At 34.3% G+C, this 13,247-nt stretch overlaps 1 protein-coding gene across 12 annotated transcripts in view; it reads left to right on the top strand.

Moving 5' to 3' along the window:
• Positions 1 to 13,247, top strand: part of LOC119642096 (irregular chiasm C-roughest protein) — a 380,139-nt gene that overhangs the window by 311,499 nt on the left and 55,393 nt on the right. For all 12 annotated transcript variants that reach the window (XM_038041077.1, XM_038041076.1, XM_038041075.1 and 9 more), the window contains 2 exons: positions 6,077 to 6,110; positions 7,200 to 7,416. In XM_038041077.1, coding sequence (XP_037897005.1) covers positions 6,077 to 6,110; positions 7,200 to 7,416 — 251 coding nt within the window. The remainder of the gene's footprint in view (positions 1 to 6,076; positions 6,111 to 7,199; positions 7,417 to 13,247) is intronic.

The following is a 13,247-nucleotide window of genomic DNA, read 5'->3' as shown; positions in this document are numbered from 1 at the left end:
AAAACCCACAGCATTACATCAATTGTAATATTTTTCTCTTTTATACCCCCTTACCCTGGCTTCTCTCGCTTGCTTACTCCGAAGATCCGTTTCCTGCTTTTTTTTGTGAATATAATTTTTTTATTTCAAACCAAAAGTTATACAAAAACGATTTTTATATCAAATACAAGAGGTATGTTAGATTTATCATATTTTTAAGTCCTATGAAAGCTAAGTATATGCTTATGTCCGATCGCCTTGAACAGCAAAATTCATTTAACAATGTTTATCTGTCGATCATATTTCCGTTCGCTAAGTTCATCTTCAAAATTATCTGAAAACTTTGCCTAAAAAAAACAATATACTCTTTTTTTTGTGATTGCGCAAAAACTAATTATTTTCTTCTCTTGCCTAAATTATACCAGTCTTGAAATTATAGAATGTCGAATTTATAGACGGAATAAAGAGATCTGAAAGACAGAAGCACGAAGGATTCAGTCAATTACCAAAAAACCTACATACGTAGTACGAAGTGACAACGTTTTTAAAATACAAAATTATTTGCGGCTAAATCTTATAAATGTGCGATATAGCAAAAGCTGGGTATTATTAGCTTCGCTTCAAGCCGAATACATCTTCTTTCTACTTTTTGGTTATTATAGCGTTGTATACATTTAATAAAATAAACGAAAGGGCAATGCATTGTAGAAAAGCTTACTTATACGTAAAATTTTATGGCTGAAAAACAAGGTACCGTTTTAATGTATTTTTTAATTTATAACAACGCTAAAAATGAAATGTAGAAGGGAAAATTTATAAAATGAATGAGCTTTATCCGAAAAAAGTATAGTATGAACAATCTTGATATTTATGTCCAGGATCACTTTACACCTAGCCGCAAAGTGTAGAACAGAGGGGGATTTGCGATGGTTGGCGAGCAATATAGTTTAAAACAGAAATTATTGTGTTTCCTACACAGTAGTTTCTTAAGCGTACTAAACTTGCCATTTCGCTTGTAACGCCCACAAATACCAATCGAAGCTGCCATTACGTCTATCCATTATAGATCACGATAATGTACTAAGTTTTTATTAACTTTGTTTGAGTTAATGCATATGAAGGTTTCGCTTCAAAGTGCATATGACTTTATTACATCTTTTTACACTAGCCTACGTGTTGTGCTCGATAATATTAAGGTTGTGCGAATACAATACGTATAAGGGCCTAGTTTTCAATTATACCCATCAATGTAGAATTGAGGTTCCGACTCGAGTTAAGCTTGTCTAGCCGTCTGTCTATATAATGTATTCACCTTTGGGTTTGAGATAAATTTCCTACGCATTTGGAGATAGGACGAAGTCTTTTGCAAATTAATTGGATAAGACTACTTATGCAACTGCTACTCATATAACCTGTTATTGTGGAAATTTTTGTATGAATAATTGTGTTAAACGAAGCCATGGCGGCCGGTGGCTCACTGTGATTTTTTTGTACTTCTTTTTAAGATAAAATACCAAAAACTTATGCTCGCTTTCCGAAAAGTATACATTGTTTACTGAAGACACATATTTCTTCCGTTTTATGGGTACAAAAAATACACGTACATAGCCCAAATTTTGTACAATTAATTTTTATGTGAAATTAATATCATGAGCTAGTTTTTATTCTAAAAGGCAAATATTAAAGCTCTACGCCATACTAAAATTTACTTTTCACCCATTCGGAACAAATTTTTCACATCAGTTCATTATACTCAAATACGCAGTGGTCTTGGACGTGAAATTTTGAAAATTGTAATTTTTTCGTGTAACGATTTTCCCAAAATAATGCGTTGGTCATAACTCTTCAATTCAATACATTTTCAATATGGTTCTTTCTTGGACAAAAACAGGTGAGTGCACAAAAATTCCCACCTATAGCTTGACAACAAGTGTACATGCGCCTGTGACAGTCAATCTTGGATCGATTCAAAAAATGATACTAAATCGATTAGTGTGATGAAGGATGGGTATACCTTAAGTTCTTCCGGGTGTTATAACGACTAGGCTGCAAGAGGCGGCAAATAACTTAGCTCAATAGCAGTTTAGATATTGTTGTATATATTTGCAATTTATAACGATTTAGTGATATATAATAGTATATAAATAAAGATAAAAATAATAATATCTTTATAAAGGAATTGAAGATATTATGTTAAAGTTTATTAAAAAGTAATTGAATTTCAAAATTAATTAAATACAAATAAATAATTAAATAAGTAGAAATTAATTAATTAATAAGTAGAAGTAGAAAGGTTTAATGTCAGTACGATTTTACAAAGTGACTTGACAACTTCTACTTAACTACTCTTCGACTTTTGAACCCATCTTGCACTTAAAGAGTGCGCCTTGCTTCTCTTTATTTCACTGAAACGTCATTTTGTTTGCTTTACTCTTCGCTATCAGCACTCCCCTGTTTGCTGCTCTTTCACTCATCTACACTTAACACGTGCTGTTGTGCAAATGAAACTAGCTGAACAGGCGGCATAAAACATAGAATATTTGTTGGAATTACTTTTTTGTAGCACTTAGTAATGTTTAATCTTCTTTATAAATACTTCAAATTAATACTGAGGAAAAATATCTTTCAGTATGTAATAAATAAAAATAATGTCACGTAGCCAAAAAGTTCAAATGAACAGTCCAGTTGCAACCAATAGACTTTCAACCATTGGCATTTTTACCTAATACCTAGCTGAATCAAACATTAATTCTAATCGACTCGGAAAATTCTCTGCGGGTGGCCATCTTGTCGCAATGGGTACGCTCAGTAAGCAGCATAGCTACTAGTGTGGCCACACATGACAGTAAGCTCGAAGGTCAACATTGAAGCTAAGAACAATCGGGATTTGTAACCTAAATGGCATGTAAATATCGATGGGTCTCAGGTAATTAGATCACAACGGAGAATGAAATGATCAATGAAGTTCACGGTCTTACTAGGTTAACTTTTTTTCCCTAGAAGAGGATGAGCCGATATATATAACGGCGCCAACGTTGTAAGCGTAAGGAAAACCTATACCCTTCAGGAGGTGACGGCAGACCACTAGAGTATCTACCTCAAGGAAAATTACATGCAAAGAACAATGAATATACTATTCTCGATCTCCGTTTATATGAGGGCACTAAGAATTCAAACATGCCGTAAATATCGCGGCGTGGAACTTTCGAACCTTACATAAAGCAGGAAAATTTCACAACGCAGTCCAGGAAATGAAACGCCTAAACATTAATATCCTTCGCTATTTTGATAACGTGTATTATTAATTCTAAGAAACACGCAAAATGCCTTGAACAGTTCCTTTCTTACTCTGATATAGTCCTATTGCTTGATATTAATGGCAATAAAAGGCGTAGGAAGCCTTTAATCATCATAAAAGACTCTTATGGCCCGTAATGAAAAACGCCAGTTGTGGTGTATGTATGGTGTGATGAGTCACTCAACAAAATATTCGCCGAGATAGAAGAGGAGAATGAGATGATTATATTCCTAAATTGTTTTCAGACCATACTAGATGGTTAGACTTTCCAAATGATGATCAGCAGTTTGCAGAAGATGAAATAAGAAAAACTATAAAAAATGCCAAAAACAACAAAAGCCGTGGGTAACCGTGGTACCGAGGTTATAAAGCTGATAAAACATGACAGTTTAGATATCCTGCATAAACTATTTAAAGAGTTCTACGACACAGTCGTTTACTCTGATGCCTGGTTAAAATTATCACTCATGACAATTCCAAAGAAAAACAATGCCAGGAGATGTCAAGATTGTAGGATGATATCTATAAAGCCTCACGTTTTGAAAATATTCCCAACAATATTTTATGCTTTTTATGGTCTTTGCTTTTGTATTATGCAGAACCATTGGCTTTAAAAATCAACACAATGAACAGACTGGACGGATTTGAGATATGGTGTTACAGTAAAATATCCTGGGCAGACCGTATATTCAACGCTGAGTTGCTAAGAAGACTAAACCCTGAGAAAAATATTAACTACTACACTTTATAGTAGAAGTCCGTAACGAAGAGCGTAGAGGCATGGGTGAAAAACAAATGCCGTGACTACGTAACATTCGAAATTAAACAGAGAGAACCATTGGTAAAAATATACACACAACAATGAGCCGAAAAGATTGTTCGACGTTAGTTAATAATATAACTTAGTACTCAATAATACCACAAAATGTAAAAAAAAATGTGATCACATATGTGCAGCAATGGAAGTATATACTTATGAAAGTGGCTAAATGCTTGCCATATTGTTGTCTAGTGGTAATGTTTTGCAGAGCTGCTAAGATATATATACATACATTTAGTCAAAATTACCTGTCCAATGATTAATTGATTATGTTGATAATATGCACCTTTCAGAAAATGTAAAATGTTCTTAATTAGAGCCAGTAAACAAGTAATATGTCTTCTCTATTACATAACAGTTCTTACAAACCTAGTGTATCGCGAACAATCGCTACACAAAGGATGATAACGTAGCTAAGGAAATTTAATTAATCATACAAGTAACTTATAAATAAAACTAAGTTGACTTTCCTGAATGCAGGTGTCGTTGGCATGGAGTGTTTTCGTCGTCCACATTAATGATTGGTCCAGTTTGCATCACGCTTTGGATACCCCAAGGTACTCATCACCCGTCGCGAGTCAGCAGCACTATTTTTTGAATTAAACGAAAGAAGTTTTGACATTTGCGGTCTTCCGGCACGATTCGATACTTCGTTAAAAATCCTTAAAAACTTGGTTATGTTTCTATTAAGTTTCCGCCGTTGTTTCAGCTTTTTCAAATTTTTTTCCTTCGTGCCTATTATAAATATAAACCATATCGTCATCCAGTATTTAAAAATACACTTGGGCAAATATGGAAGAATTTATAATTTAATCAAGAAACTCAAATGGAAATACCAGCAATTTCCCTTTGCGAACATATTTAATAATAGATTTTCTAATATGATTGCTGTTGCTAGCGTTCATAATATTGCAAGGAAAATTACTTTGACACAAATCCCTATTTAAGTTTGCTTCGATATTGCACCGAAATACGCAACACTATGTGAAAAAAAACATAGAACATGTATAGCAGAACCCAAGTAGAATAACAGTAACGTAGTGTGCGTGTGCAACCACGGAAACAGGAAATGCATGTATTACAAATAACATCCGCTGTTCACTTGAAAAAATAGCAAACAACAAAAACAAATGGAAAGAAAGAAAAACTCACAATATACACAAAGTGACGCAAGCACATAAAACTTACCTAAGTCGAACCTACACTAAGTATGAAACGACAGAGTGGGGATTAAATGACAAAGGTAACAACCGCTACGACTACCAAACAGGTTAGGGATGAAGACAGGGCAGTTTACTTTGGGCAACAGCAGCATCTACCCAGCATCTACCACGAGTGTCAATCAATATATCAATGTGCAAGTAACTCGCAGTTGTTGTTGCAGTCATCGAACGGGAAAAAATCGAACACCAAATTGAAAATGCCTTCACAAATTAGGCAACGGTAGAACAAGAAGCATTTAAGTAAAAGTTGATTTGCTAGCAAGTCTCCTTTTACATGTATACATTAAGAAATGAACCCTAAGTTCAAACTTCGGATAAATCAACGTGTATTAAAAGAATGTGAATATACTGGAGATGACATAGCGAAATCTAAACTTTTCAGAAATCGAATGCTCCCTTATAATTTTCAAACATCAAATGCTCCCTTATAATCGTAAAGGGAACATAAATTGTAATACATTAACTTTTGCTTATTTTTTTGTTATAAGAAAACAAAATAAAAATTCACTATCCGTTTAATAATTTATGTGAAACGTCAATACATGACACTTTGCTATGCATTCATTTCCTTTCGCAACAGACAGGGAAAGTCAAAAGTGACTCGGAAATCATTCATCAATTATTACAGGAGAGGGGTGTACACCGAAGCGAGCAAAAACTAATTTACGTACATTTAGAAAAATGTATTTCTCTTTTTAGAATTTTTTCTTCCTTTTGTTTAAAATGTTCTTTTTTCTCTTTTTATTTTATGCATAGGCAGTAGCGGTTATAAATCCTCCGATAAAGATAGGTAAGCATATAAATATGAAATTCTTTCAAAACATTAATGGGCGGAATTAAAGCACAGCAGGTTCTGTTTGGAACTTATTTATATAAAGTCGTACCGTATATATGTGATGATTTTTGGTAGAAAGTGAAAATATGCAAAATATTTCTAATTGTTTCCTCCTATTCCTATAATGTTCCCCCCTTCTTCCGAGAGCTTGAAAATTTCTCTTATTACTCTCGTCCATTAAATATCTATATGCTGACTTTTGTTCTATCCGCAACATTATCTTTTAGAAAAGGTTCTCCACTCCCTTTTGACTGCTCCGGCCTTAAAAGTCTTTTTTATATTTCAGACTCCCATCTTCTCATTATCTATGACGTTCTTCACAAACATTCAAAAATATAACAACTGGACTCACTAACAGGTTTTCAATTATTTTTATTTTAGAAAAAATATTTTATAAAGCAACACGCGCAGCAAATTCTTTTCATATCATATTGCAGCCGTTTTAGACCATTTTTTATGTACATTCCGACCCAAGGAACTTTCGTTACAGGCAATAGCGTTTCTGAAAGGTATGCATGAAGTAAATAACAATTGGCACAAAAGTTTTCCCAACGTAAACATTTAACAATTCTTACCTATATAAACAAGGTAGAAAGTGAGGCAGTTGACACAAATATCACTTATGATAGATCTCGGAAGAACGAGAGTAGTTTAATTTAAAAATGGCAATACATGAAAATAACGATCAAGAATACAAAATTTTGAATGTTCCAACAAATAAGGAAACTAACTACACCTAACTTTCTCTGTGTTGAGCGGAAAAACGAATGAAAGGAAGAAAAATGTGTTATTTTTTAATACACCTCTGAAAGATCTGTTACTTTATGCCAATATCAAAAAATTGCAAAGTGCTTTATTAATTAAAGGCTTCTCGACAGATCTAGACCATTGCAATCTACGCATTTTTAATATGAAAACACAGTTCCATGACCTTACGCTAAAGTAGCAACAGTAGCAAGTATAACAACCCATTAGATGAAATTATTACAATTTGGTTTGTATTTTTTTTAAAATTTTAAAAATCTTCCTTTCTTTTCCCTTTAGTGAGAAAGCTGATCTTAAATCACGTTCGGATAGTACTAGCGGGCCACAGGGTGACTCGATATATACCACACCGGCAGGTTTTCATCATCAGCAGCAACAGCAGCAGCAACAAGTCCAAAGTCAATCCCAGCAATTGCATCATCAACAACAAGCGGCAACTACAGCAGCTGCTGCTGCTTTAACTCATAATGAACATGGATCGCCCGAAGCAATGAAGGTACGAATGGCTGCAATGATTTTACAGCCACCCACTAGGGTCTAGCAGGCAATAACTAATAACCGTAACAATAATAATAATAATAACAATAATAACGATATTAGTAAAACAGATGATACAACAACAGTAAATCTGATTGTTACTAACAATATTACAGCTACTACAAAAATAACTACAATTGAAACTATAGATATTAGTGCGACAGACACCGAGACTATAGGTGGTAATAATAGTAGTAATAATATTGAAAATGATTTAGCAAATGAACCAAATAAAAGAATAGACCAAAGTAGAGATACAGTGAACGATAACCAAACCCAAAATCCTACACAAGATAGCAGCCAAAACATAACTAACATGAATAAAAACAGCAGCATCGAGAGTAACGATAGCAGTGACAGTAACAGAAATGTTAAAAATCTAAATAAAGAAAAGATTTTAGAAGCTTCCTTTCGTCATGAGAAAAATGTATTAGTTGACTTGGATAGTGGCCGAGATGAGTCGGTAACAAATGGAAGCACTGTTAAGTCTACTGATAACTTAATTAAAAATGCTACCACTTCTGCTACTCTTGCTACTACCGGTAACTCTGTGATTTCTTTCAGTCAAGACAATAATCATCAATCGTTACATTACGTTGATGAAGAAAGTTGGCTATTAATACAAAAACTTACTATTAATAATCCATTCTACCGTTTTCACAAACAATCTCAGTCACTAAGAGATAAAAACCCCACAAACCACAACCAGCAAACATCCTTTAATTATGTTAAACATTTACGTAAATTTAAGTCTGATTCGGATTTAAGAAAATTCCTTAAAACTAACTTAAATGTTAAATTAACAAGCAACAATAAAAACAATGTTATAGTTCTAGCACAAAGTAAATTAACCCAAAATAAGAATTTAATGAATATATGGTTAAGGGGGGAAGAAGAGGGGGGAGGAAAGATTATCGGTGAACCGGCGGTGACAGTAGCGGCAGCTACTATGTGCGTCACAACGAAACCCAACGATTTTCATATGAACAGTACCGTTATAACAAATCCTTTTTCCATATTTCACGAGGATGAAACGCAAATGACGTTGCGCGTAGATACACGTTTACGTTGTGCTTCGAATGCTAGCCGTCGAGTGATACGTAAGCCTCAACAAAGAGCTTTTATGAGTCAGCACCAACTGCCTAATTATCATCACGTTTACGGCGTACCCATTAAACATTACGAGCGGCAAGATTTTCCTTTGCATCATGATAGATTGAGAAGAAAATCAAAATTATTGTCCGGTTCAACGGGTAACGTTTTCAAGCAGCTATCGTTGAGAAAATTAAATAAATCAACACACGTCAGCATACCGCAACATCAGGATTTAACTGCAAATGCTAATGGACCTCAGTTGAAAAAACTTAAACTAAACTACCCTTCGTCTACCCAAATCGGCTTAACGCGCGTTAATACCTTGGTTCCCCCGACTGCTGCTAGTAAACATAATTACTTCTCACGCTTACACGCCAAAACTAAACAGGGCTTTCAAAAATTCAAAGACAAATGTCGCTTGATTAAGCACGAAACCTCTCATCTGGGGCATAGGTCGTCCCACACGGGAACGTTTCAGACCTTGGCAAAGGTCGAAAGTTTTCGGTTCATCAGCGATAAAGCTCATATTAAACATTACGAGAATCGATGTAATTTGGCCTATCAGGAAGCCTTACAACATCAACAACACAGCCAACCGGCAATAACTTTATATAAAAGTTATAAGTCAGAGTTGGATTTGTCGAAAAATATAAACTACCTCGAAGCCTATCTAAATGAGAATTTTGAAAATCCAAACTCTCAATATGTAAGCCGTGCAAACCAAAAATCGAGACCCCCATTGACGAATAACCACAAACGTAGCTTCTCAACCATCACGACCTCGACAACGGCCCAAAAACACAACTATGAAAATCTTAACACTTTACCAATGCAAAACAGTGATTCTCTGACCAGCTCCGATTATGCCTCTGTCTTTAGTGCTGGCGCCAAAGAACTAATTTTAAAAAAGACTGATACTTCTGACGATGAAGGCATTGAGAAGGAGAAAAGTATTTTAAAATACGAGCATCCGAAAATGTCTTTATTTTTAAAAGATAGTAAGAGAGGAGTCGAAACCGAGGTTGAAAAAGACCTACGAGCAGAGTTTTCGAGGTCTCCTTGTAATTCTGAAGGATTAAAACTTGACCTTTTCTATCGACCAGAATTGCTAAATCATCATTTGAACTTAGAGCAAGAAATCGATGACAATGACGATACCGCTGCTAATAGTATAAGGATTTTAATTAATGCCACCGACGATTTTGAAGTTGATGGTGGCACGCACAGAGGATGGTATAACGCACAACACTTGGAAACTGATTCCACGATGTCAGCAATAGACTTCTATCAGTCTTTGAATCAGCACCTGCAGCAAGAAGAAGAAATTGAACAAAAGTTAGTGCCATCTCCCTATGAAGTCTATTTAGAGCATTATCAAAAATCGATAACACCGCCCACCACAACAACCACCAGCAGTTATACGACCGATGACTATCAGAGTTCTTTATATTATGACAAGGACTTAATAGCGTATGAAACGGACAGCTGTTCGTTAGGGCCGTCGAGCAACAATGACCGAAGGAGGGAAGAAAGTACGCGTAAAAAATCACCGAGTTCCATGAGCCGCCATAGATTGCGTAATAAATCTTTAATGAATAATAAAAATTACGGTTTAACAGAAAATGAATTAATGCAGCACAAAGCATTAAATCTGGTGGATTATCGAAATGTCGCTTTAACACAAAGCTCTTTTAAAAACTATAAAACATCGATGTCGAACTCCTCCTCTTCTACATCATCATTGGCTCCCCAGCAATTATATGCAGGGGGTGTTAATATAACAAATAGAAACCAATTAAACCAATTTAAGGCTCTGTCTGGCAAAAGCTCTTTAGCTCAACAACAACAACAACAAGAAGACATAAGACGACCGTCAAACGCTTCGAACACTTCTTCATCGGATAACTTTGATAATTTCATCAGTTTAAGGACATCGTCAAACGATGGCTGCTCGAATACCCAAAAAATGCCTAGCAAACGTACCATGTACCAGCACTATTCACAACAGCCACAGCAACGCTCACCGAATACGCCTAGCTCTGGCCCATCGTATAGCTCTTTGAATTATTATGGCTGTGTAACAACTCAATTGCCTGCTACTCACGATACATCTATCTGCAGTGTATCACATAAGGCGCAATCTTCGTCATCCTCTTCAAATCATTCATCAAAACTTTCCAACTCCCCTATTACTTCCACTAGCAACTCAACAACGGCCACATCAGTTGCGGCGGCAGCAGCTTTATTTACTACAAATCCCAATGCCATAGCACTACCGTCAGGCGCACCAACGTTAGCAGCAACATCAGCGCACAATCAAGTAAATATTTCAGCCGCAGGAGTGCTAAAGGGAGCAACAACAAATTCTCAAATGAATTTAACCAAGTTATTCCGCAATTCAACAACCACAAACAATTCTTCTCCTAATACAACAGCCAGCGTAATGGTGAATTATCATCAACTGCATCATCACCATTCTCATCATCAAAATGAACCACGTGATAAATTTATCATAGAATATGAGTGTTAGCAGCGCGCAATAGTGATGGCGACGACAATGATGTTAAACATGATAAAGTTTTGTTAAAGAATTTTTTTTGTAAAAATATTTTACATCTTAAGCCAACACGACAACAACAAAGTTTTAGCAACAATTTCAAACTTCCCGCCATTAACAAAATAGTTAATTTACCTTAAGCAATGTGCTATACAAAATTGACATTGTTTCAAAGCTTCGAATTAAGTAATGACTATTCTGAGGTCCTTTTTTATTTAAGTAACGATTTTCTTGTGCCCTTTTTTTAGAAACTGTACATAACCCTGTAAGGGATGTCGTTAGGGGTCCTCTTGTCGAACCGCCAGTTTGTCTAAATCATCATAGAGTGCAAATGGGCTATCCACATCGGTTGGAAATACACAGCAGCAAAAAGTCGCCACAACAGTCTCATTTTTTGTAAATGTAAATGAATTTTTTGTAAAGTTACAGGTAAGCGGTTGACGGCTAAGGTGTGAAAACGCTATTGAAACGTTTACTAGGCTTCGATATAGAAACCCCGAAAGAACATATAACGAACATCATGATACAGCTACAAAAAATCCGCCGCATATGTGGCACCCTTACGCAAAAGTCCTATATGTATATATGTAGCAATTTGGTTATTTATGAACGAAAATTTATAAATAAATTAAAGTTAATATCGAATTATCCTCTAATTAATTAATTTATAGTAATAATAATAATAAACTAATAGAAGAATACTGATAAATTAATAATGGTAAAAAATGTAATGTAAAATTTTAAAGCAAAAAATTAAAATAGATTGTCGCAAACAAACACACCCTGACTTACCCTCGTACGCTATATATATAATTAATTACAAATATTTAACTATTAAACAGAATATAGTTAATGTGAAAACTACTGACAATAATGAGATTCAATTAGTTAAAAAATAATAATAATAACAATAATTATTAATTTAATTAAAACGGAAAAATAAAAATATAGGCAAATACTTATGTAAAAACATAATTATTATTTAAGTTAATAATACGCAAATTAGGCCACTAACTAACTACAATAAATGAACAAACTAAACGAATAATAAGAAAAAATCCATCAAAAAAGCATTCTAGAGCAAATTAAAATAACGGAAATGAAATTAACATGAATAAATGAACTTGTTTTTAAACTCATCATTAAAGGATGAAGAAAAGTTTACGTACCCTGAAAATCCAACAGTTATATTGCCCGTGCATGAGCATGGGCAACAACCACCGGCGGCCTTTAATAGATTCCCTACGAACTATCGATCTGTCGAACGGATTATTTCATAAAATCACAAGAATTCTTATAATAGTAAACTTTAAATCAGACTTACACTATTTGCATTTATATCGTAAAGCGAAAATTGATGATAGCATGTAAATAACCAATTTTTTCAAAAATAATATTATGCAAAGTCGATAGTGGTACTTGAACGTTACTTTGTGGAATTCGCGGCAATTATAAATCATATAATTTGTTTATCTCTTGGACCATCTTGCAAAATTATCATTCAAACGAGAATCACCGATTTCGTTTTTAAAATCAATCCAAGTTGAGAAAATTTGAAGTATGGACACTGTCTTCTACTTTCACCCTATGAAAAGCCGCATTTCGTGAATCTGTTTGTCTGATGATAGCCTTATTATCTGTCTTTCTAAAATTAGAGTTAAAAAGTTTGCTGGGAAACCCACGAATTAAAGTTAATTCCTTCTATTTACGGAAAGATGAGAAAATCGAATCGTTAGTAGATTTTTGCCTCTTACCACCTTCTAATGAAAACGTGAATAATCTGGATAACGGGTAACTTAAGATTCGGCTCAAGCTGAATATATTTTTAAAAAGTTTTTTAATTAGCAACAGATTGCCTACATTGCACAGCGACAACAAACATATTAAATGCTGTGTGCAACAAGGTTAATATTAATGTTTAAACAACGACCTGTGTTTAATACTAACAATTTATATACGAAATTTACTGCATTCATTTCAAAAAATAAAATTTGCATACATACATTCGAAACGGTAGTTAAGTTGTTAATTAAATTAATTAATTATATATTCTAGTCCAAATTATTATAATTATTATATTATAAAACTAATTGGCTTTCAATTAACAATTTATTTTTCGCCAAAAACTTCATATTTCA

The sequence above is a fragment of the Glossina fuscipes genome, unplaced genomic scaffold, assembly GCF_014805625.2.
Source record: "Glossina fuscipes isolate IAEA_lab_2018 unplaced genomic scaffold, Yale_Gfus_2 213, whole genome shotgun sequence".
In the NCBI taxonomy this organism is placed as follows: Eukaryota; Metazoa; Arthropoda; class Insecta; order Diptera; family Glossinidae; genus Glossina; species Glossina fuscipes.
This window is presented reverse-complemented; position numbering and strand designations above follow the sequence as displayed.